A 24,756-nucleotide genomic window follows, 5' to 3' on the forward strand; every position below is an offset into this window, starting at 1 on the left:
TCCGTCTCCCTCTCCATTCCTCCAAATCCGCCCAGCCTGCTCTCTGTCCGTCAGTTCGTCTATTTTTACAGCTCGATTTGGAAGGCAATTCCACCATCAGGGGTTTCCACACTTGGCCATGCCTCCCAGACTCCATTTGGTCCGCCACGCAGAGGTGCGATATCCATGGCCATCGGCTTCCCCCATTCCTGACTTGACCGACAATCAACTCTAGGGCTTGCATAATCTCGGCATGGCCTACTGGTCTCTCGAGGACCCGCCTCTGACCGAGAAGGGCAGGGAGCAGTGCTCCAAGCTCAGAGAGCATTTCCCCTCGCATCCCAGCGTTGAACTTGTCGTATCGTCGCCCATGCATCGTGCCATCGCGACTGCAGTGGAGAGCTTCCGGCCGCTGTTTGATCGTCTCCCGGGCTCTAGGTTGGTGGCACTGCCGGATCTCCAGGAGATCAGCAGCTTCCCCTGCGACATTGGAAGTGAAGTGACCGCACTTCAGGCGAAAACGGAGGAGTTGGGCGTTCACATAGATTGGAGCCATGTGGAGGACGGGTGGACGAGCAAGGTGAGTCGAACAGCAGTAAAGTACACCCGATGGGTGCCAGAGAGACCCGTTGGGGCTGACTTTGGGACGCCTATCATATCTAGGACGGACGATACAAGCCCACCAGAGAAGCGATTCAGGAGCGGGCTCGTGCCGCCCGGCGGTGGCTCTATGAGAGGCCAGAAAAGGAGGTGGTGGTAGTCACGCATGGGGCCTTCTTACACTTCCTGACCGAGGATTGGGAAGACAGTTGTGTGTACGAAGGGACGGGCTGGGCCAACACCGAGTATCGCACGTATGAGATGACCGCCGCTCCGGAGGATGACGAGATCTCGCTGGTGGAGTGTGACAGCTCGCGGGTCCGCCGTGGCAAGACTCACGGGGCATCTTCACGAGATGAACAAAGTCGATTGTATGGGATGGCGCTGCAAGGGTGGGAGGAACAGGGCTACTTGTTAAATGGGATCACCCAGACGGCGGTAGTGGGATAGGCAATGCTCATGCACAGGACCTCGTCAGAAGTGTTCATTAGCTATCTTTAATCTATGAAATGGATAACATACACCACGTTCATCACTTCTTGTTCACCGAGTGCAGTATTGCTGCTGGACCATGAGACATACAAAATAGACAGAATATACAATAACCCCGCCCGATCACGTGCGGATCACATGACCCAGCAAAAATTTGAGCGTCCAACCTTGACGTCAACCTGGCATTTACAACCAACCGACTAACTAGCTAGATATCCCTCAGATTGATCGAAACTCATCTCCTGCATCCCGCCTGATGCTAGGCGTCTTTAGTCATTTACCCCCAAGCACTGCGTCCGACAAAGGTCAGTCTCCCGCAGCTGGCATCTTCCCCTACAGCCACACTAACCACAAAAGGGCGGACCTCCAGACTGTACCAAGTGCAAGTCGCGACGGATCCAATGTGACCGGAGCTTGCCCAAGTGCCGGAAATGCATCTCGCGTAATTATGACTGTCCAGGCTATGGGCCGGTGTTCAAATGGGTCCAAGGGGTGGCCAGTCGGGGCAAACTAAGCGGCCAGGCAATTCCCGTGCCCAAGAAGAATGAGAACGGGGAAGAAGAGCGCAGGGAATGTCGCACTCCGCATCACTCTCAGCTGCAGAATGCGGAGTTGACGGGATCGGAGATCTACACTCAACCAGAGAGTCCGGCAGAGGCCCTCTTGTCCCACTTGCTAGCTCATTTTGACCAGCATGTCGCGACAAGGCTTGCATGGGTGGATGGGCCCGACAACCCCTGGCGAAACCTCGTCATGCAATTGACGCATTCGTCTCCGGTGGTCCTCTACTCTGTTCTCGCAATGGCCTCGGAAGACTTGATCCTTCGCTATGAGGCCGGGCACCGCCTGCGCCGCCTGCAGGCTGCTTCGTTGGACTATAAAAGCAAGACCCTGTCGTTGCTCGGACAGCAGCTGGACATGCTGCCACGAGAAGGCTCGGGGTCGCCCGGGCATAACCACCAAGTACGATGTATTCTCGCCGCAATTCTGCTTCTGTACAACGTGGAGCTGCTCACGGCAGAAGATGCGCGTTGGCGAGTACACATTCAAGGGGCGCGCGCGGTCATCCAATGGATGTCCCAGGCCGTCGCTCGTCGCAATGTGGAAGACCAAGTGGATGTCTTCCTGCTCTATGAGTACTACTATTCTTCAGTGTTCATGGGGCTGACGACTTTCGACCCTTTGGAGGAAACCTCGAAAACAATTCAAACCCACGATACGTTGACCGTATTCAGCGACTTTGTTCAAGTCATGCAGACGGTCACTCGTGCTGAGCGGGAGAAGCACGCTGGGAACCCCGACGCTATCCTGCCCACACTGGAGGATATCATGGAGGAGATAGATGCGGCGAAATCCAGGACCTTGCTGCTCAGCCAGCGTATCCAATTTCGGTCGGCTGACGCACAGCGAGATTTCGACCATCTCTCCCCCATGTACTACCATGCGTGCTTGATATATAGTCATCGGGTCCTAGGGGATTGTTCCGCCGAGGAACCGTGCATTCTCCTATCGCGTGACGCAGTGCTGGACCACGTCTCTTGTCTGACTCACAGCGCGTCGTTTGCCCAGGATCTGGTCTGGCCACTTTTCATCGCTGGCACGGAGTGCAGAGGATGTCCCACCAAACAGGCGACGGTGGAACGTGCGATGCTGGCCGTGATGCAGATCAGTGGCCGGCTGGACCGCGATCGCGTGCTGGCCTTTTTGAAGACATACTGGGAAACAAAGTTGAGTCCCGATGTGACCTGGATTCAATTCGCCCGGTCCAGAGCGGCGGATTGTCGTTTTCTGATCATCTGAAGCTAGTAAGGTTTTGTGCATGAGTCACTCAGCCCGCTGGACACGACACAATGACCGTGATCGGAGGCGTGTTCCGGTGTCAGCTACCTTGGGTAGCAAAGCATTTACCATGGAATGCGAGTCCTGTGATGTTTACCATCACCCGCAAACCAAGGGGACAGATGTGGCCTCTGAATGAGTCAGTAACTCCCCCTATCAGGCAATATTTATACATAAACGGAAGACGCCCACGCGAACCACGTCCATAATACCAAACCAGTTAATCCAGCACAAGCTTCGTCAACAGCCAAGCCGCTTGGATACACCATAGCGCAATGAATAAAATCTGCGGTTGTTGCTATTTTGAGCGCGATACTTACGCCTGGGGGTATATCCCACAGGTTGGCCTTCAAGCCCACGCAATCCTACGAGGCACCAGCTCGCGCACAACTCTGACCCAAACATTCAAAAACTCGGGACCTAGGCTGCTTCACGAGGTCTGCTATCGGTTCCCACTCTTCGACGGGGTTAGTGTCGTCGGATTTCGATGCCAGGTGGGCGATCGAGTCTTGCGCAGCGAGGTCAAGACCAAAGAGCAAGCCAGCCAAGACTATCAAACCGCCGTCTCGCGTGGCGCCTCGGCTGGGGTGCTTGACCAGTCCAGTCAAGACTCGGACATCTTTCTACTGCGGCTGGGCAATGTCCCGCCTCGGGAGACCATCACAGTGAGCATCACTGCTGTGGGGGAGCTGAAGGCCGACGCGCAAAACGAGGGCATTCGATACACCTTGCCAAATGGCATTGCACCTCGCTATGGGTATAGGGTGGATCAGGTCGTGTCTACTCTGATCAACCCAACACACAGGAAAGGCCTCAAAATAGTGGTAGACGTTTTCATGGAAAATCAAAGCGCAATTCGGATGGTTCAGTCACCCAGCCATCCCATCCGTGTCAGACTGGGCCGGACTTCATCCACCCCGGAGGAATGTACCGAATTCGCAAAGAGCTGTGCCTTCGCAACGCTGCATGTCGCCAGTGAAAGCCCTATATTGGAGCGAGACTTTGTCCTGGTGATCAAAGCCGATAAGACGGATGTTCCTCGCGCTTTGGTCGAATGTCATCCCACCGTCCCCAACCAGCGTGCCATGATGGCTACCCTTGTACCCCGGTTTCACATCCCTGCGTCCGACCCGGAAGTGGTTTTCCTTATTGACTGTAGTGGCAGTATGTGGGACAAGATCTCAACCTTAAAGTCTGCTCTCCGGGTCCTTTTGAAGTCGGTGCCCGTGGGCACCTATCTCAACATCTGCTCTTTCGGGACCCAGCACCAGTTTCTCTGGGCTCGCAGTCGGGCCTACGATGGCCCCGGTCTGCAGAAAGCATTGGCCCTGGTGGATTGCCTGGATGCAGACATGGGATGCACGGAGATGACGGCTGCTGTCCGAGCAACTGTGAAGCGTCGTCTGAAGGGACGGGAACTGGAGGTTCTGATTCTCACCGATGGACAAATTCACCAACAGCAAGAGCTTTTCGACTCCATCCGTGCCACTGCTGCTAACCACACAGCTCGCTTCTTTGCTTTGGGCATCGGTTCCTCTGCTTCTCATGCCCTTGTGAACGGTATTGCACGTGCTGGTGATGGGATTGCCCAGTCGGTCATGCTTCATGAGGAGCTGGACTGCACCGTCGTGCGTATGCTCAAGGGGGCTCTGAGTCCGCACATTTATGATTATTCGCTGACTGTCAACGCCGACGAACCAAATGATGGTTTCGAGGTGGTTGATCATGAAGAGCAGGAGCTAGTGCAGGAGCCAGACACCACCACCACCACCACCACCCCAGAAACTTCCCCTCGAAGACCTATCCTGCTCTTCGACCCCGACCTGAGGAAATATGACACTGATCTCACATCGAGCGAGCCTCCAGTTGTGCAGCCTCCGAGTATCATTCAAGCTCCACAGCACCTTCCAACCCTCTATCCGTTCATTCGCACCACGGTCTACCTTCTTCTCACATCGGCTCGAGCTCCACGCTCGCTGGCTATTCGTGCTTCCTCCAAACATGGCCCACTGACACTTGATATTGCCGTGGAAGACGTGGGTTGTGGCGAGACCATTCACCAGCTTGCAGCCCGCAAGATAATCACCGACTTGGAAGAGTCTGGCGGATGGGTAGCCTGTGCCAAGGACAAGCATGATCAGCTCTACAATTCAGTGACTCAGTCAAGGCTAGCCATCCAGGAATGTAAACGTCTGGGTCTCCAGTACCAGCTCTCTGGCCACCACACGTCGTTCGTGGCAGTCGATGAAAATGCTCTTCTGTCAGGAGAATGCTCGTCATCTGGTTCAACTGCCGTGGTGATTCTCCCACACCAACCGGACACGGGTCCAGACTCATTGATGGGACATGTCTTGCCTGGTTCCCCGAGGAAGTGTTATGCTATGTCGAGAGCTTGGAGAGGTGGTTCACCGGGGATTCTGAGGGGTGGTGCCAGAGGTGGTGTACGAGGTGGCACAAGAGTGGGTGGGAGAGGAGAAGGAAGGGGGGGAGGGCCAGCGGGTGCGAGAGGTGGCAGTCCCCTCGTGCCAATGCCCCAATCTGCGACTATCCCCAGCGCATCACGTCGACGGATATATTGCGTGATTGACTTGCAGATCTTTGACGGAAGCTGGCAATGGTCACCAGAGCTTTTCGAGGTTTTGGAGCTGGACGAATCGATGATGCGTAGGCAGCTTGTGCGTTGGTGGCAGCAGGCCGGCATTCAGCCGAGTCAAACGTTTCCAAACTGTGACGACGGTTCGCTTCTTGCCACAGTTCTAGCCATTGAACACCTGCAGGGACGATGTCAAGATTCGAGAAATATCTGGGAGTTGGTGTGTACCAAGGCAGAACGGTGGCTGGATGAGCGAACTCGAGCCATGGGGAAGAGAGGTTGGGATTGGGTCGGACGCTGCCGGGAGCACATTCATTCCCTAATTTCTGACAAGGATACTGAAGGACGAACGGATAAGGTATAAGCGGATCGGCTACTGGTTTTGATCTCTCTCGTGTTTAAAAGTTTACCAAGTTGATTATTGTAGCAAATCTCATACAAAGGCCACTCCGGCCCAGAACATCAGCACCAAAATCCCTACACCTGCAGCCCTGGCCCGGTGTGCAGCCGCACTCGTAGCTCCACAGCACTTACCATTATACGTGACATTGTTCATCTGGGCCGCAACCTCGAAGACCGATCCGGGGAAGTTGCCATCATTGTAGTAATCGACTAGGAGAAAGTTGGGGGGACGATCCCATGTGGCTGCCACAATACATATCCCAGGTCAGTGTTATCATGAGTGCACCGCAGGATGATCCGAGTCCCAAACTTACCCCGGCAATTGTTGGCCATGAGCCCCAGACTGCCGAACCCAGATACAGCATTGGTGGTGTTCAGCTGCGCGGTATCTGGGATCAGAATCTCAATTCCCTCCAGCATCACTTCAATGTCGAGGTTGTGGTTGATCATGTACATCCGCTCCTCGGCCTCCGCCGCGGTGATCCCCGGTGGTCGCTGCACCGTGCAAGGGAATGAAGCGTTGAGAGGAGAAAAGGGGGTCTCCCACATCTGGCTGAACTCGTCGAGGATGTAGGGGATCGAGCTCTGATCGGCCTGATAGTCCATGAACACGACCACGCGCTTCTCGGCCAGAATCATTTCTGACAGGGTCGGCCAGTCGCTGACATTCATCGGGATTTTCCACGGCTCGTAAACGTAGTCGATCAAGCCGGAATTCTGGATGGGAGCCGTGAAGTTGGAGGGATCCACGTAGTCGGAGTTGACAATCAACACCGTCACCACGTCATAGGGATTCTCTTTGACCCAGTCGGTGACGTTGGTGAGGTAGCTCTCCAGGGTGCCCATGTTCAGCAATTCGCACGAGGTATGACAAAGGTAGATGTCATCCTGATAGTAATGTGCTTCAAAGGAGACTGCCTGACAGTGAGTGAAGGCGTAATGTGCAACGAGGATCGAGGAACTGACCCATGCGTACGCCGTCCTCGAGCTGAGTGCGGACTGGGTATGCCTGATTGGCGGCGACATTGTTTTTCTTCACAAAGGGACTGTTGTGGGCGGTCACCATCGTGATGTTGGAGTATTTCCTTTCGCAGAATTCGGCGTAGCCATTGCAGGGCTGTGAGTTGGCAGCCGTGGTGGCCGTGGCGGTGCTGCTGCTGCTGCTGCTGGTCATGACCCGCGTGCCGCTGAGCTGAACTGCTGTGTCGGTCGTACTAGTCGTGCCTATCGCTGTTGCTGTGCCGTTGCTGATCGTGGAGTTGGTCACCGTACTGGCAACTGCAGTCGTCGACAGCGATCCATTCTGGGCCAGTGTGATAGTGGTGGTGTAGCTGAGATAACTGCCAGTGGGCACCACCTCCGAGGCCGAGGTAACCACCACGAGAATGTCCGAGCCAGTCGAGGCCGATGAGGTGCTACTTACGGTGGTTTGGTCGGAAGTGATCGATTTGGCGCTGACCAGGAACGTGAACGCCTGCAGCACGAGCAGAAACAAGCGCCTCATTGTGAGCATGGTATGTGTAGCGTTAAGATACTTTTGCCAAGGTGGGCATCGACGGGATATAATGGAAAAAATGGAGGGAGTGACGTCGTCGGAAGCAGTCGGAAAAAGCTTGGCCAGCCTAGTCTAGTACTCTAGTACTCTAGTACTCGTGCCTGACCTGACTGACTCGGGGCCATGTGGCCGAGCCTTTGTCGGCTTTTTCGTCGAGAGGATAAAACTTTGTTGCCTGCCGCGTCATCCTCGCCTGGAGTGACTTTTTCCGGGTGGAGCACGACCGAGGTTGGCCGCTGGTGGGAGGCGAAGCGGAGGGGAACCTTGCAGAACCTTTTTAGGAACCAGTCTGTTCACTTCAACCGCCTCAATGGGCTTTTGATCATGAATTTTGTCCCAAACATACTCACAGTTTTGAGGATGGAAGTGAATCGACCTCGATTGTATCGATGGTTTCGCTGGTAACACCGATCGCCATTGCCAAGTCGGATCTTCCCGAGCATCAGTGTCGCCTCAGGCATCAACAACGCCGAGCATGCTGCGGCCTGATCAGGCACAAAGGCACAAAGGCACACCTGCCTGCAAAGATCGGGCTGTCCCCGTGTTCAATGTGTCCCAGCAAGAGCAGCGGGTGGTATTGACTGTTCTGCCATTGCATTTTGTCACACCAGAAATGGAGGGTAGTACTACGGTACATATGCTACAGTACGCCCAGGAAGTATGGGTAAGTTGCCACGTCTTGCTGATCTTCTGCCGATCCGCAGCAACCTTAACCTTAAGCTCTGAATTCAATCTGACCAAGCCAGGGTATAGCGGGCGAGCAGGACGACAAATAAAGAAGGGGACAAAAGAGAAACGAGGAGAAAAAGGAAGAAGAAAGAAGAAAGAAAAAAGAAAAAAGCAGAGGCGCCGAGAAATGCCATGAATCGCCGTGTCTCAGTTGTAGTCGGCGGGTGTTTCATCGCGGCCACACGGCGCTTGAGTGTCCTGCGTGACAGCTTCAGGAGAGGCCCCATGAGCACTCCTAAATCATTTAGACTAGGGGCCTGTTGAAGCAGATTCGAGGGACCATCTATCCTAGTTTGAATGACTGATTCTCCATCACACAGGATGGTGTGTTAGAGAGTATGTCTTGGTTTAGGGCTGGGCCGAGGCCGGGCTGCAGAATTAACATGAAACCTCATTTCCCATTAATACCCATTTAAGGTCTCAACCAAGACTCCACCCAAGTCAATTTACTCCACCAGAGCCAATGAACAACCAGAATATCAGGCATCAACCACCCTGAGCCATCAATGCCAATCTCCGACAGACCCTGACACCACACTCGGCATTGCACCCTTCCAGGGTCACCCGGCTGGGGGTGGGTTCAGGGATAGCACAGTTGCCCGCAAGTATATCTAGCCTAGGATCCCACAGGGTGAGATCACTGTCCCTTCCCTTTGCAGACAGCAGCTTCACCAACTACCGCCCTCCATCATGCGTGGGCTTTTCACTCTTTCTTTGCTTTCTGCGGCGCTGGGCGCCTCTGCCGGCTTGACCGCATCCAACCTCGAGACTCATGTCGATGTGCTGGCACTCGACAACTCCTTCAACCCGATCGAAGCCGCTTACTGGACTAGCTTGGCGCATCACCGTCGGACTCCTTTTGCGGTTTCTCCCAACGGCAAGACGGCCTATTTGGCCTACCTCGATTCGAGCGGAACCGACGTCCATGTCACCGAGCTGGACCCTACCACTTTCAAGGCCACGGGCACTTCCGTGACGGTCAGTGGTGGTAAGGAAGGTAAGCCGATCTGGAGCCTGGGGTCTGGCGGATATACATAAGATACAAGCAAGCTAATACGCACGGTAGCCGGTGGCCTCGTTGCCCACGATGACGGCTTCGCTCTGTTGACCAACGAGGTGATGCCCTCTGGCACCACCAATGCGCCTCCCAGCGACACCCCCGTCCCGGTCTTGCACCGTTACACGAATGGCAAGCAGACCTGGAAGACCTGGCTCGGTGGCCCCGACGTGCACGCCTCCGATGGTCTGGCCGAGGCGGTGGACATGAACGGCGACCTGGTCTACTCGGAAGAGGCGGGGATGTACGGGGCCTACTTTGTGGTCAGTGACTACTCCGGCTGGGCCGAGGGCCACTACGGCGACAGCATCGAGTACGTGGCCACCAACGGAACTTTGTTGGACATCAGTGGGGCCTCCAGCGCCTGGGGCTGCAGTCACAACACCGGCATTGCCTTCGAGGCGGCCGACGAGCCTCCCTTCGCCAGTATCTGTGCGGAGGACCAGGGTGCCATCTGGCTGAACACCCAGACTCAGGGCATGACCAACAACGGGGTCAAGATCTCCAACGAAAACACCACCAACGGGGCCTCGGGCGAGCCCATGGGTGGCATGTCCGGCAGCTACAGCGGCCTGGCGCGCTTTGCCGACAGCAGCCGCTACATCTTCACCTGGGTGTCGCGGGGTGCGATCGATGTGACGGAGAACAGCTGGATGGGCGATGGATACACCCACGTCAACAACCGCACCAACCCGCGCAACGTCGCCCTGGCGCTCTTCTCCGACAAGTACACCAAGGTGGGCGCCCAGGCGACCTCAACTGTGGGCGCCGAGGATGGGGACAGCCAAGTGACCTGGGTCACCTCGGGCTCCAACGACTGCTCCAACGCCCATACCGCCACCTTCGGGAACAGCTCGGCCCTGATCACCTGGGAGGAGATTTCCGATCCGACCTGTGACTACATTGCCATGGGCTGCCAGGGCAAATTCGCCGGCACCTACTTCCAGCAGGTGGATGCGAGTGGGCAGAAAGTGGGGGATGCTTTCTCCAGCACCGATGTCTACATTGCGGGTGACATGGTGACCATGTCCGACGGTCGCATTTGCTGGCCGTATGTGAGCATGGACTGGGATCTGTCCGTGGTGGTGTATGAGGCCGACTCTTCCAAGTTCACCAAGCAGATCAGCTTTGCCTGCATGTCGCCTAGCGGCAGCTCCAGCTCCAGCAGCTCGTCGAGTGCTGCTGCTGCTTCTAGCACGGTTGCTAGTGTCTCTACTACTCAAGCCGCGGCTGCTGCTACTTCCAGTGCGGCTGCTGTCTTTGTGGAGACCACCGCAGCTGCAGCTGCCGCTGCAGAGACCAACGTTGCTCACACGGCCGTGGTCAGTTCCATGACTCCTGTCGCCACAGAGGCCAAGGTCGCCTCTTCCAGTTCCACCAGCCAGCCTCCCAGCTGGGCTACCGCCGCCGGTCAACGGACCACTCTCGCCACTCAGGGTCACTCCAAGACCTCCTCCGTCAAATCTTGGCCGACTGGGGGTTGGGAAGAGGGAAGTGCGCCCCAGTGGCAACAACCCTGGTCGGAGGAGCAGGAGGGCAGTTGCTCGTACTAGGACATGATCCGCTGCTAGCATGAATCAGGTAGTCGATAATCGGGGGAGAAAAGAAAGGCCAATTAGATGGAGGGGCACGCGCTGGTTTCATAGCTGAAACTCATTTTGTCTCTTTACACGGTAGTATCAATTGCCACAAAGTCCAAGCGACTCAGGCGAGTGTTGAAGAACTCTTTGCCAGCGGGCCTTTGGCAGACGAGTCGGTCGAGTCCAGTAACAATTGCACAAGTTCCCTCCAATGTAATTTGAGTTATTTATACTACCTAAGCACAGATTGATGCAAGGGGAAGCAGAGGTTAGCAAGCGACACCCGGCTCCGTACAACTTGCATACACAAAAGAATGCACCAGAATATACCCATGATACACTGTAGATTTTATTCATGTTTATTTCCTATTGTTAGGGCAACTGGCGGACTACCTCACCTGACCACTACAACCTTACATCACCTCACAATTCCCACTTCGATCCGATTTTGCCCAGTCCTCGTCCGGGTCCTCGTTCTTAACGGGGCTGACATTTGCCCATCGCGCAAGCAAATCCTCAACGTCACTCTGGCTTGTCCCCTCCTCTACGTCGATGGGGGAGAGAAGCGGCTGGCCGAGTCGTCCGGCGCTCTGCATCTCCCGGTATAATGTCGCGAACCGGGAACGGATTGTTGCTCGACGCCGCGATGCATCTTTCTTGGAGAGATTGCCGGGAATCCTGTTCAGTGCCATCCAGTCCCGGATGCTTCCCTCCGACACATGCTGCACCCAGGGGCCACCTCGAATCCAAGCCAGCTCGTGCTGCGTCCCGCCCAGGGAACTGAAAGTCACCAGGGAGCGGAACTCGTCTTCCCACCAAGCATAGGCCGAGTACCCCAGGTCCCGTAGCATCAGGTACACCAGATTGTGCGCGTATCGCTCGGGGCGCAGCATTGTGACGGGGTAATACTCGGGGCTCTGTCGGCCCCGGCAGTTCAGCCGGATATGGGACTGGCGTGAGCATCTCTCGGGCAGGTCCCGATGGCAGGTGACGGTGTAATATGGATCATCGGGTGTGGGAGGGTGCGCCGGGGGGTCGGGGTAGTCCGGGTCCAGGAGCTGCGACTGACGATAAAGGAAAATGCCTTGGGTCTGCGCAGAATCGGAATGGCAGGCCTTGGTGGGGTATCGATGATCCGTGTGGAAATGATGGATCGGCTTGGGGAACTGTTCGCGCCAAACCGGCCCGTCAATCAATGCGTGACAGCGGGGCCTCTTCTTCTTCCCCCCTGGCGGCGAAGGTCCAAAGTCCTTGCATTCGGGGAACTTGGCCTCACGAAGCACCGTGGCAGCCTGATCAATCTGATGATCGGAGACCCCCCAGGCGGAGAACCGTGGGAGAATCGGCGAGCCTAGGATGCTCTGGGCGGTCTCACCGGCGAGGAAGTTGCCAATGCCATGACTATGCAGGAGGCAGGAGACGTTAGACTCCAGCAAGGGATTTCCCTCTGGGACGGGAAATGTCACTGGTGGCGGAGAATCCATGGTCAGGAGCGAGTCCCTCGGTTCCGGCTCTGCATACGCGCCGGACATCTCCTCGACAACGACGACTACATGGACTCCATCGCTGGTCATGCTACCGTCATCGGAGCTGCCAAGGATTGGGATTTCCTCCATAATGCATGTTTCCACTCCACCCTCGGCTATTTGATGGAGCTGCTCAAGGCCAGAGTCGCTTTCAGAACCAGGATCACAATTAGAGTTCGACATGGTGACTGTCTGACGCGGAGAGTAGAGTAGGGTGTTGTGGTCTCTCTTGGTCCGAAAGTGCAGGCTAACGAGGCTTATATAGCAGAGCTCCATTGATCTTTGCTCTTTGTTGGCTGCAGCAAAGGAGGACTGGCGACCAGGCAACATAAACGGTCTCGCTGTCACAAAGGCCACGACGCTCTTTCATGCAGTCACCATGCTTTGTCCCGTTGCGTGTGCTTTGCTCTATTGGGTGATGATGATGGTGCTGGTGGGGGTCCTTCAAGGTCGGTAATCTTCATATGACTTGTGCTGCTTCTGTACTCTTCCGAGATCGAGCGCTAACTCAGGTCCCAGATCTCATCGAGTCGATCCTTGACCCAGTGGTTGACCATGGGTTCTAATTCCTCAGGCCCGACATCGGACCAGGCCCCTCGTCGGGAGGAGTGCTCACTGCTGACGAGGCCACGAAAGTGTTTTTGATGGGGGCCACGACCCTGGCGACATTGGAGTACTAGGTATTTTACTTACTATATTCACTATATACTCCGTTCCGTCGTTGTTGAATATTGGTAGATATCGATGCAGCCCTCCCGTTCTTATGGAGGCGGATCGATCGGTCGGTCGGCAAAAGCGGGTGGGGCAACGGGGCAACACAACAGCCGATGGGGGAATCAGAACCAGTCGGGAGGGAACCATGGGGGTATTCCCCTCAGAGTGTGGGGGAGGGAAAAATGACAAAGCAAAAGAAAAGTCTGACATCAATCAGATAACGCCCGGTAATTCTCCTCCCCGATCTTGCACCACCATCACCACCACCATGAACAACAAAGACAGTCGCATTGTCATCGTAGGGGCGGGCGTGTTTGGTCTGGCGGCCGCCCGTCAACTGGCGTTGGAGGGATATCGCCAGGTGCTGGTGCTGGATCGCTCGCTGCCCCCCGTGGCCGATGGCTCCAGCTCCGACATCTCACGCATGATCCGCTTCGACTATGCGGACGATGACTATCTGCGCATCTCCCATGAGGCCTATCGGGAGTGGACCAAGCCCCGGTACCAGGGCATCTTCTATCCCGCCCCCTTCATCCTGACGGGCAACACCAGTGCCCACGGCCAGGCCTGGATTGCCAGCACCACCGCCGCCCTAACCCGCCGGCAGTTGCCCTTCACCCGGCTCGACGATGTCCACGCCACCAAGCAGATCCACCCCGTCCTCAGTGGCGCGTTGGCCGCTCCCCCGTTCAATGGCTATCTCAACACCCAGGCCGGCTGGGCCGATGCCAACAAGGCCATCACGCAGATCCGGGACGACTGTCTCGAGCTGGGAGTCTCATTTGTGTGTGGTCGCAGAGGCACGGTGGTCGGCCTCGAGACCGATGCTGCCCACGAGATCAAGGCCGTGCGGACGCTGGTCGGCAGTCCCATCGAGGGCGACTGCTTCCTCCTCACGGCCGGGGCCTGGGCCTCGAGCCTGGTCCCCATGTATAATTCCACCCTGACCACCGGACAGGTCGTCGCCTATCTGCGCCTGACCCCGGAGGAACTGGCCAAGTACAAGGACCTCCCCATGTATGCCAACTTCTCCACGGGTTGGTTCAATTTCCCCCCTCATGAGGAGACGGGCATCCTCAAATTCGCCGTCCACGGATGGGGCTACACCCGCACGCCGGGCCAGGAGGAAGTCCTTTCCAACCAGGCGAATGTCTCGGCGCCCCCCCTGATCCCGCCCCGCGAGCGCCGCAACTTCGTGCCCGCCGATGGGGAGGTCCGGTTGCGCGACGGACTGCGCGAGATTCTCCCCGAGCTGGCCGATCGACCCTTCGAGAAGCTGGCCTTGTGTTGGTACACCGATACGCCCACCGGGGACTTCATCATGGACTACCACCCCGACTACAAGAATCTATTCATTGGGGGAGCGGGCAGTGGACAGTAAGTTGAGGGCTATTCAAGCAATAGCATCATCCAGGAATTAGGTTCAGGCTGACCATCTCCACTAGTGGATTCAAGTTCCTCCCCGTCCTGGGCGAGTATCTGTCGCTGGCGTTGAGGAAGGGGTTGCCGAAGGATCTGGCGCAGAAATGGAGATTTCGAACCGATTACGCCACACGCGATGATGTCTTCTTGGGAGACGGCAGTCGAGGCGGACCCGTTCGTCGTGAATTGAATCCCCAGGAGAGGGCGAAACTGTAGGGGTTGTCTTGTCTTTCGGTTGCAAGTTGAGCAAGCATGTCAAATATCTCCTGCGTCTATAAACCGACGCTTCTAAAGTGCGAATATTTATATCCGCCGGTCACAAGAGCAATTCCTGCATACTAGGGTGGGGAATAGCAGCCCTCCCAGACGATGCATACCACAGTTTACGCCCCACGTTCTCCAGACTGCATCCCTGCCGGTCTAGAGTAGCTAGTTAGTTAACTATTACTGATTTGTCATTTTATCTTGGCGAGAATCACCCTGGGAGAGGGTCTCCGGACCCCCGACGGCAGTCCGGAGAAGCGATCACGTGACGTGGTGCTGACCGGAGCCAGCATAACCCCCCAAATGCTGCCTCCCCCTCCTCCCAGGAGTTTGTCAACCCCATTTGGATGAGCTGTCCAAGTCGCATCGGTGAAAATGGTTCGGCGACTCACTGGCTCAGCGGCGCTGGCTTCAGCCTATACAATGCGACCGACCGCAATCTCCATGAACGTCCATCGGCGGTCTCCCGAAGCAGAAGCAGGAGCAGGAGCCATCGATCAGCCTCGAGTCACCATCGTGAACGCCAATCTCCTTATCCCTGGAGACGGAAGTCCTCTGGAAGATGCGGCCTTGGTCATCAGTGACAGGATCATTGCTTTTGTAGGCCGCCAAGCCGACATCCCCAAGAGATATCTGCGCGGACCGCACACGAGCCACAAGGTAGTCGTCCTAATGCCCGGTCTGTGGGACTGCCACATGCACTTTGGGGGCGAGGACCAATACTACAATGACTATACGGCGTTTCTTGCCACTCATCCGGCCTCTTCCGGCGCCCGACTGGCTCGGGGCTGCTGGGAAGCCCTGCAGAGTGGCTATACTTCCTACCGCGATATGGCCGGGTATGGGTGCGAGGTCGCCCGGGCGATTGAAGATGACTCGATCGTCGGGCCCAACGTCTATGGGGCCGGGGCGGCGATCAGCCAGACGGCCGGTCATGGGGATATCTTCGGCCTGCCCGCCGGGGAGGTGCTGGGAAATTTCGGGGCACAAAGCCCGCGCCCCGGCCACTGGGGGGCAGGACCTGTGTGCATCGTGGACGGGGTCGAGGAGGCTCGACGCGCCGTGCGGCTGCAACTCCGTCGGGGGGCGAAGGTGATCAAAGTCATGGCCTCTGGCGGGGTCATGTCCCGGGACGATAACCCCAAATGCGCGCAATTCTCCCCCGAGGAGCTGAAGGTCATGGTGGAGGAAGCCGCCCGCCAGGACCGCATTGTCTCCGCCCATGTGCATGGGAAAGCGGGCATTCTGGCGGCCATTCACGCGGGCTGCAAGAGTCTGGAGCATGTGTCCGAGGCGGACGAGGAGGTCTTTGAGTTGATGAAAGAGAAACGCGTCTTGTACGTGGCCACCCGGACGGTGACTGAAGTGGCCCTGGCCAACCATGGCGAGGGACTACCCAAAGAGTCGTGGCGAAAATTGCGAGCCCTGGCCGACTCCCATTTGAAAGCCTACCAAGGAGCGGTCAAGGCCGGTGTCATCATTGCCCTGGGAACCGACACTGCCCCCGGGGGACCCACGGCGTTGGAGCTGCAGCTGGCCGTCGAGAAGGCAGGCATGACGCCCCTCCAAGCCATCAAGGCTGCCACGGCCAATGCCCCGCTGTCCGTCGGTCCACAGGCTCCCTTGACGGGCCAACTGAAGGAAGGGTACGAAGCAGATGTCATTGCACTGGAAGAAAATCCCCTGGATGACATCCGAATCTTGCAGGACAATCAAGTGATCACCCATGTATGGAAAGCTGGTAGGCTCTTTAAAGGACCGGGCGTGGGTCCCTGGGGGGAGACCCGAAATCCTTTTCGCTGAAGCCATGATTTTGTTGAATGGGTTTGAATCCTCGATGAGACCTCCCTCGAACGGTGGATGTATCACGCTTGAGATAGTGCGATAGAAATGATCCCATATCCGTACCGCGTGTGCCACCAGAGTACTGCAGCAAGCCGTGTATAAGATTAGCACAATGTGTCTCCGCTCGAGGGGCTACCCGTCAGTAGTGACACATGTCCCGTTCAAATCACATCGGTAATCGAGAGCCAGGGGCTTTGTGTTCCATGTGGCCCTCATGGGAAACTCCGGACCGACAGATTGATGTCCATAGATTGGGTAAGCCCGTCCGAAGACCACTATATATCATGCATCACGGCCGGATCGAAGGACATTTCTTGTCCTTATCACGGCTCTTCTACACGACCTAAGTCTGGGCCGCCATCAAAATGCTCATGAAGCATCTGATCCTCACTCTCTTGACTTTGGTGTCTACCCTGTTCGGCTCCGTTCTCGCTTTGCCGGGCGAACCAAGCGACCCCGACTCAGATGATGGGGCTCCACCCAGCGGAGGATTCCTCCCCCTCGTCAAGACGTTGCAGAGACTTGGAATCGCTGGCATCAAGCTTGACCGCACCCTCGAAATGTCGCAAATCACGCCCGAGACCCTACAGACCATCCGGCAATTGACCCAGGACATCGAGAACATCGTGACCCAAGCCACGGCTGAGGCAGACGCCCTGGAGGTTCTGGACCCCATCCGCAGCACCAAGCTGACCAAGAATGCCCTGCCCATGAAGCCAGTGTTTGGCCACTTGCTCAAGGTCATTTCGAATGAGGTAGGCTGATGCCTTCGCGCGCGCGGGTGAGGACGTGGAACGGGACTGATGAACGAGCACAGAAAGAGGGACTATGCGCAGCCCAATTTTGCCACGAGATGCAGGACTTCTTGACTTGGATGCGGATTCGGTGCCACGAACTGGCAGAATCTCTGCGAGGGATCGTCGGGTTCGGGGATGGAAAATTGATTGAAGTCTGTGCAGACCTGATCGACAAGCAGTATGCCATGACGATCACCGAGTATGAGAAGCTTATCCGATCTGGCCGCGACGAGGACCAGCCCGATGACCCAGGCGATGATGCGGGACCTCCTGGGCAGGGCCCCCTTTAGGAATGAGCAACGGGAGTGTCGAAAGCGAAACTGGATTGCACGGAAGACTTCCATGTAGTGCCTTGAGTACTGTACATAGAAAGTGGTCCCGGCCAGATAGGAACAAGGCGGTTGACTTGGAATGACCCTAAAGAGCTCTAAAGACCCCCGTCCCACATGTATGCCATGAGTATACCTCGTATTCACTACCCGGTGCGACGCCTGGCCGCATCTGGTCAGCCGAAGTGACTGAAACACATTTCTGCTTATGCTCTAGAGCGCATGCATGAGCCACATGGAACAATATCTTGTCATCCTTTCAGCAAACCATTCGCCATACTGCAATACTGGTTGGGAAGGTCCGTAGACAAAAGACAGCAATCGTTAAGACTAGTAGAGTGTAATGATCTTATCATGCCAGCAACCCTCATTGCTTCTCCAGGAACACTACCTGACTACCGTACTCCGTCTCGAAAGTAAATTGCAACCCCATATTCATCAACGTGGCACCCGAGTACCTCTCGTTCCCATCCACCGTATACTCTGCCGCCGGATCCAGTCCCTGCAGCCGCACCCACGGCGCCGCATGATTGACATTTGGCCTGAGCTGAAAGTAAAACAATACAGCTTGAGCACCGTCCTCCGAGACAAACAGTGCAGCAGGCCACTGCGAGTCCTCTGGTAGTCGCAGGCGGTACAGGTCCCCCGTCAGAACCAAGGGGTTGACCTTTTGGGCCAACGCGAGCAGCCCCGGAACCATGGCATCATCCTGCACGGTTGCTGGATCGAGTTCCAGACCGAAGGAACCACCCATCATGGCAACGTGCGCGCGAAAGGTGAAGGGGACCGTCCGGCCCGTTTGGGCATTGGGTACGGCAGAGAGATGTGCGCCCATGGCCGATGGCGGGTAGGCCAGCGAGGTGCCAAATTGGATGGTGATGCGGTCCACGCCGTCGGTATTATCGGAGGTCCAGATCTGGGGGAAGTACTGCAGCATGCCGGCGTCGAAGCGACCGCCGCCCGAAGCGCATCCTTCCCAGAGAACGTCGGGAAAACGGTTAGTGAGGGTCTCGAAGACGCGATACAGCCCGAGCATGTATTTGTGGTCATTGGATGGAGAGGGAGTCTCATGGAAACCGCGGTTGTTGTCCCATTTGATGTAGGAAATGTCGCCAATCTGCAACAGATTGGTCATAAAGTCGATGATAAAGTCCTGCACCTCCGGCAGGGCCAGATTGAGGACGAGCTGATTGCGGCGTTCCGTTCGGGGGTAAGGCCCAGCGTGTAGAACCCAGTCGGGGTGTTCGTGGTAGAGCGTGGAGTTGGGATTGACCATCTCGGGCTCGACCCAGATGCCAAAGCGTAGTTTCGAGTCGGTCCCGTTGACGGTGAGGTTGGTGATTTCTTGCACCACGGGCGACAACCCCTCTGGAAAGCGAGCTGGATTGGGCACCCAATCCCCCAGTCCAGCATTGTCGGACACACGAGGGTACTTGTCGCCAAACCAGCCGTCGTCCATGACAAAGAGGTGAATCCCCAGCGCCGCCGATTCTTCCGCGAGAGTCTCGATACTGGTTTGATTGTAGTCAAAGTAAACGCCTTCCCAGCTATTGAGGAGGATTGGACGATCCGCCGTGGCGAACTTGCTCTTGATCAGGTGGTTGCGATACAGTCGGTGGAATTTGCGAGACATGCCTCCGATACCATCCTTGGAGTAGATGGCAACGCACTCGGGGGAGGTGAGGGTCTCGTCCGGACCCAGCTCCCAGGAGAGCCGGTCCGGATTGAAGCCGAGCAATGCGCGAGTGAAGCCCTGGGAGCCCTTCTCGACTGCCGCTGAGAAAGAGCCGGTGTAGATGAGGTTGAAGCCCCATGCCTCTCCCTGGGATTCGGTCGTGGACGGGTCGACAATGGCGAGAAAGGGGTTGTGGAGATGGGAGGAGGAACCGGTGTTGCTCCCAAACCTGATATCATTTTTCCGTTTAGTATGATGGCCACCAACCCTAATGCGCGACTCACCCTTGGACACCGTAATCGACCTTCCTTCTCTGGACCTGTGCCTCTCGGGCCCAGTCGCCCCGGAGGCTGATCATGTCGAGGTCTTCATAAGGAAAGTCGACGCTCAGACTAGCCAGAGCCTCGATGGTGATATTCGCGGGGCCTTGGTTGGTGATGTTGACACTCCTCACCACGGCGTCGTATTTGGGAAAGATGGAGTACGACAAGTCCGCCGCGACGGAGCTATAGTTGTCGTACAGGTGCACGACCAGCGTGGTCGTCTCCTGCGCGTTGCCAAAGGTCGACGGCAGCCCCGATAAAGCATGTTTGCCCTGGAACACCTCGTGGGAGGTGTACTGCAGATCGGTGACGGTATAGCCGGGGGATTGGCGAATGCGCACGGCGGGAATGCGGAAATCGCCGCGGCCCTGGTCGGGGAATTCGCGCCGGATGCGACCGGGCATCCCCACCCATCCATTGACGGCCGGTTCCTGGGGCGAGGGGATTGCGCCCGTAACGAGGCCTCCAAAGTGGTCGGAGACTAAATCCCCGGTGGTGTGGTTGACGTGAAATCGGTAGGAGAGCTGGTCGCCATTGAGGGCAAAGGTGGTGCCCTCCGCGACGATGGCTGGACGATGGCGGGTTAGTCAGCTCAGGTAGTTACTGGGTAAGGATTGGGGCATGACACACCTGGTGACTTCAACGTGGTTTGCGCGTGAACTACGGACACGCAAACGCACAGCGTCGACAGGCCCAGGGCCACGGCAGGACGGATCGACCCGACCATGATGAGAAGATGATGAAAGTGAGGGTGGCCGAAGATGCGGGGAAAGAAGGCAGTGCCTTGCCGGGTATTTATGTATTGGTTGTATTGGTCCTCTGGGACATGCATGGATGTCCCCAGTCAAGGGATCGATCGACTGCATCCGGGGAAATGTCGGTCAATGCTGCTGCTTGTTCCTTGGCACCCCCACGCCGCATTCCATTTACGGTGGGGATCATCATGCTTGGCAGGCATGGAGTCGAGAGATCAAGGTAAAAGTATTCTTGGCCCGCAGTTAATATGAGTACCTAGCTCGTTCACAGTACTCAAGTAGGACAAATGGATGGGCCCATGGGGTTGAGTGAGGGCTTGCATCTTGAACAAGGTTCTTCCACCCGAACCTCCCCCCCAACCAAGCTTGAATGTGATGGTAGATTAATGCAATATTATGCTAAAACGCTTTTGCAGAGCAGGCTTGAAATTTCTTCTGGATTTGCTATGAGCTGCTAATAGCAATGGTGTTCAGCATTTTGGATCGGGACAATGAAATGAGGTATGCCCATGATACCCAAAAGGAACACCTAAAAAGGCGTCTGGTCTTTATAAGCAACATACCAGTTGGGCGCTGTTCGATCACACCCATGGAACAAAAAATAGAAGAAGGGCTTCTGACGCTCAGAATACGGAAGCCACTTCAGCATGGCCGGCGTGATGCCGGGAATATCGCTAGTCCAAGTGTCGGCCAGCCACTGATTCCGGCTCCAGGTAATCCAACCGGACAAGGCCCACTCGTCGTTTGCGTGATCGGTGCGCCACCAGCGCACGATAGGGCTGATGTATCTTCCATCTAGCAGATCATCGGTGTCCTCGAAGTCGTAGATATCGCAGGCAGAGCGACCAATCGCGGCCAGCCCGAAGTCAACGATTACAACCCGCCGCGTCTCAGTCACTATGACATTCCGCGGGAACAAGTCGCCATGGCTCAAGTCTAGGGCATAGAAGCGCGTGTCGGCTTCTACCACCTGGCGTATCAGATCCTTGCGTTCTTCTGTCGAGAAGTCCGCCGGCCGCAGGTGCGCCATATCCATCCCTTCGATGTACTCGGTCAGGACCAGCCGGACCGATCGCTGCCGACCTTGGGTGTCCGCGATCATCGTAGACCACGAGCCATAGAACTTTGGAATATGCTTCCCCAGGCCGTGGCGGATCAGATAAGCGTAGGCTGAAGTTTCCCGCACATACTGGCGATTCGCATAGCTGGGGGGGTGGTCGTAAGGGTCAAGGTATTTCGCATCAAACAGCTTGGCAACCATCCTGGGGCCCAGCTGGCCCTCGCTAGCGTGACTCGCCTCCTCATGACCGTGAGGACCATGACTCTTGTCTCTTATCTCTTGGACCACCATCACCTGGGCGGCAAGTCCAATCCCAACCTGCAGCTCTTGGGCCACCCGCAACCGGAGGGTCGTGGTTCCATAGTCGGAGAGTGGCCGGTGCTCCTGCGCGGTGAGTTCGAAGCCTTCGTGGTAGGGCGTCATGATATCGATGCTTATGTGTTCTGCAGCTGGATGTCCAGGCCATGGATGTAGTATTCATGTCTCGCGACTATCGGCTCACTATATACTGGTAGGTAGGCAGAGAGATTCCCCGAGGCGGCGTCGGGACTGGTGGCCTCACCTCTTCGCAATAATAATGAGAATGCAGAAAGTGATTGTTCTTTATGTCTGCTGCTCGATTGTCGTACGTAGTTGAGTGCCCTGATTCGGATTGAGATTGACAAAGAGCCCCTTGTCTACAAGCCTGCAATACGAAATATTCCGTGGACTTCTGAAGGAAAGGATCATGACCGCTCATTATCTCCGAATGAAGATACTCATGGAGAAAGCCGATAAGACCAGGTCAAAGGATCTTGATGGAGAGTATGTGGATCTCATCCACTGACACATGCGTTGATGTGGAGTCTATATACAAAATCCCTATGTTTGGGTCTTAAAAAAAGTTTGCTAGAAAAAAATATAAAAATTATTAAAAAAAACTAGAAGAATAGAGGAATAGAAAAAGTCTAAGCTTGACTTCTATTATCTAATAATCACAAAGTTAAAAGACTTTTTAAAAAGTTTTATTTTTAATCGGACAAAATCTTACAGGTATAAGATTTTGTTTAATTAGAAATTTTTTTTTTAATATCTCTTTTATATAAGTTTTTTTTAAGAATCGGAGAAAGCTATTTAATAAATAGCTATTTAAATAGTTTTTTTTATAAAATTAAAAGATTTTGCTTTAGAAATAAGAAGATATAATAATATAAAGTTTTTAATTATTATTATTATTAGTTAGAGGTTGTCTGCTACCAGTAGATAATCTTTTTACTATCTAATTCTTATAAACTTTTATTATTCTTTTGAGTATTTTTTTTATATAAGTTTTTTTCGAAAATCTAAAAAAGCCATCTAATTAATAACTACTTAAATAGTTTTTTTCTATAAAATTAAGAGATTTTACTTTAGAAATAAAAAAATATAATAATATAAAATTTTTAGTTGTTATTATTACTAGTTAAAAATTGTCTACTATCAGCAGAAAGTATTCTTATTATTCAATCTTTACATATTTTTATTATTTTTTTTAGTATTTTTTTATATAAGTTTTTCTTAAAACTCGAAGAAAGCTATTTATTAGATTATAATTTATAAAATCTTTTTATATTAAATTAAAAAAATTTATTTTAAAAATATAATAATATAAATACATAAGATTTTTAGTTGCTAGTACTACTGGTTAGAGATTATCTATTATTAATAAATAAATTTTCTACTATTTAGTTTTTTTAGTTATATATTTTTATCATTTTTTTTAATATTTTTTTATATAAGTTTTTTTTAAAACTTAAAGAAAGCTATCTGATAGATTATTATTTATATAATTTATTTTATATAAAATTTAAAAAATTTACTTCAGAATTAGAAAAATATAAATATACTAAGCTTTAGATTATTTTTATTACTAATAAAAGATTATCTATTATTAGCGGATAATCTTTTCATTATCTAATTTTTATTTATTTTTATTAATTATTATTTTTAATATTATTTACATTAATAGATAATTTTTTTATTATTTAGTTTACTATAGTTCTCTACTATAAAAAATTTTTTATTATACCAAAAATATTTTATCTAATATTTTTATTTTATTAAAGTTTTTTATTTTTTTAATATAATTTATTTTATAAGTCTTGATATTTTTTATATTTAAATTTTGAAAGAATAAATCTTTAAATTAGTAAGAGTAAATTTTTATCTAAATAAAAAATTTAGAGTTTTATAATTAGTTTATATTAGAGTTAGAATCTTAAAATATATATATATTTATTAATTCTATTAAGTCTAAGTATTTTTTTAATATATCTGTTATTTTTTAATAAGTAATTTATATTAATTTTTATTACTATAAATATATATATATTAACTAATTAAAATTATTTATTATTATTTTTTAATTTTAATTTAATATAATAATTATATTCTTTCTATTATATTAGTATATATATATTAATACACCTATCTTTATATTATATTATTAATTTAAAAACTTAGATTACTTAATTTATATTAAATATTTAAAAAAGACTTGATTTTTTTATATTTTTTTATTAAATATTAAAAGTAAATCTTTTTATTATTTTAATTCTTTGTATTATTTTAATATTTTTTTTATTATTTATTCTGTTAATTATTTTTTTAAATATTAAAAAGCTCTAGAGAGCTGTATATAGTTAGTCTACTATAAATAATATTAAAAAAGCTAAAAACTTACTAAAAGGTTTTATTAAAGCTAGCTATTACTAATTAAAATATTATAAAGATTTTTAATTTTTATTAGAATAATAAAAATCTTTTTAATAATTTTTAAAAAATTGTAAACTATTTTAGTAACTACAATAAGATTATTTAGAATATAAATAATATTTATAAAAATAATAACTGCTTTAATAATATAGAAAACAGCAGTAAGCTTAATATAATAAAAATAATAAAAATAGTTAGAAAAATAATAAATATAAATATATTAGCTATAACAGATATAGCAGTAGATATAATAGTAATAGTAGTTATTAATAATAATAATTAATAATAATAATAATAATAATAATAGTTAATAATAGTAGTTAATAATAGTAGTTAGTAATAATAATTAATAATAGTAATTAATAGAAATAAAAATAAAAATAGAAGTAGAAATAGTAAAAAAAAAAAAAAAAAAAAAAAAAAGAAGAAGAAGAAAAAAAAAAGGTTTAATATATTAATAAATAGGATTTCTAGTAATATAATCTTT

General features: G+C 52.1%; 10 protein-coding genes across 10 annotated transcripts; 6 read left to right on the forward strand and 4 right to left on the reverse strand.

Annotated features, from left to right (window-relative positions):
• Positions 1 to 118: 118 nt before the first annotated feature.
• Positions 119 to 2,871, forward strand: BO66DRAFT_438766 (uncharacterized protein; the record flags this gene model as incomplete). Its single annotated transcript, XM_025651097.1, has 5 exons — positions 119 to 154; positions 215 to 559; positions 643 to 1,017; positions 1,295 to 1,376; positions 1,442 to 2,871. 5 exons carry the CDS (start codon positions 119 to 121, stop codon positions 2,869 to 2,871), a joined length of 2,268 nt encoding a protein of 755 aa, XP_025503886.1.
• Positions 2,699 to 5,946, forward strand: BO66DRAFT_471647 (VIT and vWA domain-containing protein). Its single transcript, XM_025652872.1, has 2 exons — positions 2,699 to 5,268; positions 5,345 to 5,946. The coding sequence occupies exons 1-2, from the start codon at positions 3,186 to 3,188 to the stop codon at positions 5,491 to 5,493; spliced, it is 2,232 nt and encodes a 743-aa protein (XP_025503887.1). The 5' UTR covers positions 2,699 to 3,185; the 3' UTR covers positions 5,494 to 5,946.
• A 34-nt stretch (positions 5,947 to 5,980) lies between these two features.
• On the reverse strand, positions 5,981 to 7,445 carry BO66DRAFT_471648 (PI-PLC domain-containing protein; the record flags this gene model as incomplete). Its single annotated transcript, XM_025652873.1, has 4 exons — positions 6,872 to 7,445; positions 6,220 to 6,819; positions 6,038 to 6,148; positions 5,981 to 5,994 (listed from the first exon to the last, which is right to left on the reverse strand). Exons 1-4 carry the CDS (start codon positions 7,416 to 7,418, stop codon positions 5,981 to 5,983), a joined length of 1,272 nt encoding a protein of 423 aa, XP_025503888.1. The 5' UTR covers positions 7,419 to 7,445.
• Positions 7,446 to 8,879: 1,434 nt separating this feature from the next.
• On the forward strand, positions 8,880 to 10,994 carry BO66DRAFT_350295 (uncharacterized protein; the record flags this gene model as incomplete). Its single annotated transcript, XM_025644711.1, has 2 exons — positions 8,880 to 9,174; positions 9,256 to 10,994. The coding sequence occupies 2 exons, from the start codon at positions 8,880 to 8,882 to the stop codon at positions 10,797 to 10,799; spliced, it is 1,839 nt and encodes a 612-aa protein (XP_025503889.1). The 3' UTR covers positions 10,800 to 10,994.
• Positions 10,995 to 11,110: 116 nt separating this feature from the next.
• Positions 11,111 to 13,019, reverse strand: BO66DRAFT_452116 (uncharacterized protein). The gene has a single exon (XM_025651915.1). The coding sequence runs from the start codon at positions 12,680 to 12,682 to the stop codon at positions 11,240 to 11,242; it is 1,443 nt and encodes a 480-aa protein (XP_025503890.1). The 5' UTR covers positions 12,683 to 13,019; the 3' UTR covers positions 11,111 to 11,239.
• A 315-nt stretch (positions 13,020 to 13,334) lies between these two features.
• On the forward strand, positions 13,335 to 14,704 carry BO66DRAFT_323560 (fructosyl amine: oxygen oxidoreductase; the record flags this gene model as incomplete). The annotated part of the gene is made up of 2 exons (XM_025643807.1): positions 13,335 to 14,443; positions 14,512 to 14,704. 2 exons carry the CDS (start codon positions 13,335 to 13,337, stop codon positions 14,702 to 14,704), a joined length of 1,302 nt encoding a protein of 433 aa, XP_025503891.1.
• Positions 14,705 to 15,090: 386 nt separating this feature from the next.
• On the forward strand, positions 15,091 to 16,759 carry BO66DRAFT_94500 (amidohydrolase). The gene has a single exon (XM_025653723.1). It carries the CDS (start codon positions 15,128 to 15,130, stop codon positions 16,553 to 16,555), a length of 1,428 nt encoding a protein of 475 aa, XP_025503892.1. The 5' UTR covers positions 15,091 to 15,127; the 3' UTR covers positions 16,556 to 16,759.
• A 203-nt stretch (positions 16,760 to 16,962) lies between these two features.
• BO66DRAFT_438773 (uncharacterized protein) lies at positions 16,963 to 17,684 on the forward strand (the record flags this gene model as incomplete). The annotated part of the gene is made up of 2 exons (XM_025651098.1): positions 16,963 to 17,352; positions 17,415 to 17,684. 2 exons carry the CDS (start codon positions 16,963 to 16,965, stop codon positions 17,682 to 17,684), a joined length of 660 nt encoding a protein of 219 aa, XP_025503893.1.
• A 406-nt stretch (positions 17,685 to 18,090) lies between these two features.
• BO66DRAFT_420663 (alpha-galactosidase) lies at positions 18,091 to 20,456 on the reverse strand (the record flags this gene model as incomplete). The annotated part of the gene is made up of 3 exons (XM_025649892.1): positions 20,352 to 20,456; positions 19,683 to 20,289; positions 18,091 to 19,627 (listed from the first exon to the last, which is right to left on the reverse strand). Exons 1-3 carry the CDS (start codon positions 20,446 to 20,448, stop codon positions 18,091 to 18,093), a joined length of 2,241 nt encoding a protein of 746 aa, XP_025503894.1. The 5' UTR covers positions 20,449 to 20,456.
• A 549-nt stretch (positions 20,457 to 21,005) lies between these two features.
• On the reverse strand, positions 21,006 to 21,959 carry BO66DRAFT_401751 (uncharacterized protein; the record flags this gene model as incomplete). Its single annotated transcript, XM_025648773.1, has 1 exon — positions 21,006 to 21,959. One exon carries the CDS (start codon positions 21,957 to 21,959, stop codon positions 21,006 to 21,008), a length of 954 nt encoding a protein of 317 aa, XP_025503895.1.
• Between the last annotated feature and the right edge of the window lie 2,797 nt (positions 21,960 to 24,756).

The sequence above is a fragment of the Aspergillus aculeatinus genome (assembly GCF_003184765.1).
Source record: "Aspergillus aculeatinus CBS 121060 unplaced genomic scaffold BO66scaffold_25, whole genome shotgun sequence".
NCBI classification, from domain to species: Eukaryota; Fungi; Ascomycota; class Eurotiomycetes; order Eurotiales; family Aspergillaceae; genus Aspergillus; species Aspergillus aculeatinus.

Coding starts and splice junctions, on each gene's coding strand:
- BO66DRAFT_471647 (XM_025652872.1), top strand. CDS start 3,186: ATGAATAAAATCTGCGGTTGTTGCTATTTTGAGCGCGATACTTACGCC. Junction 5,269..5,344: donor GATGGGACATGTCTTGCCTG/GTTCCCCGAGGA, acceptor GGGTGGTGCCAG/AGGTGGTGTACGAGGTGGCA.
- BO66DRAFT_452116 (XM_025651915.1), bottom strand. CDS start 12,682: ATGTTGCCTGGTCGCCAGTCCTCCTTTGCTGCAGCCAACAAAGAGCAA.
- BO66DRAFT_94500 (XM_025653723.1), top strand. CDS start 15,128: ATGGTTCGGCGACTCACTGGCTCAGCGGCGCTGGCTTCAGCCTATACA.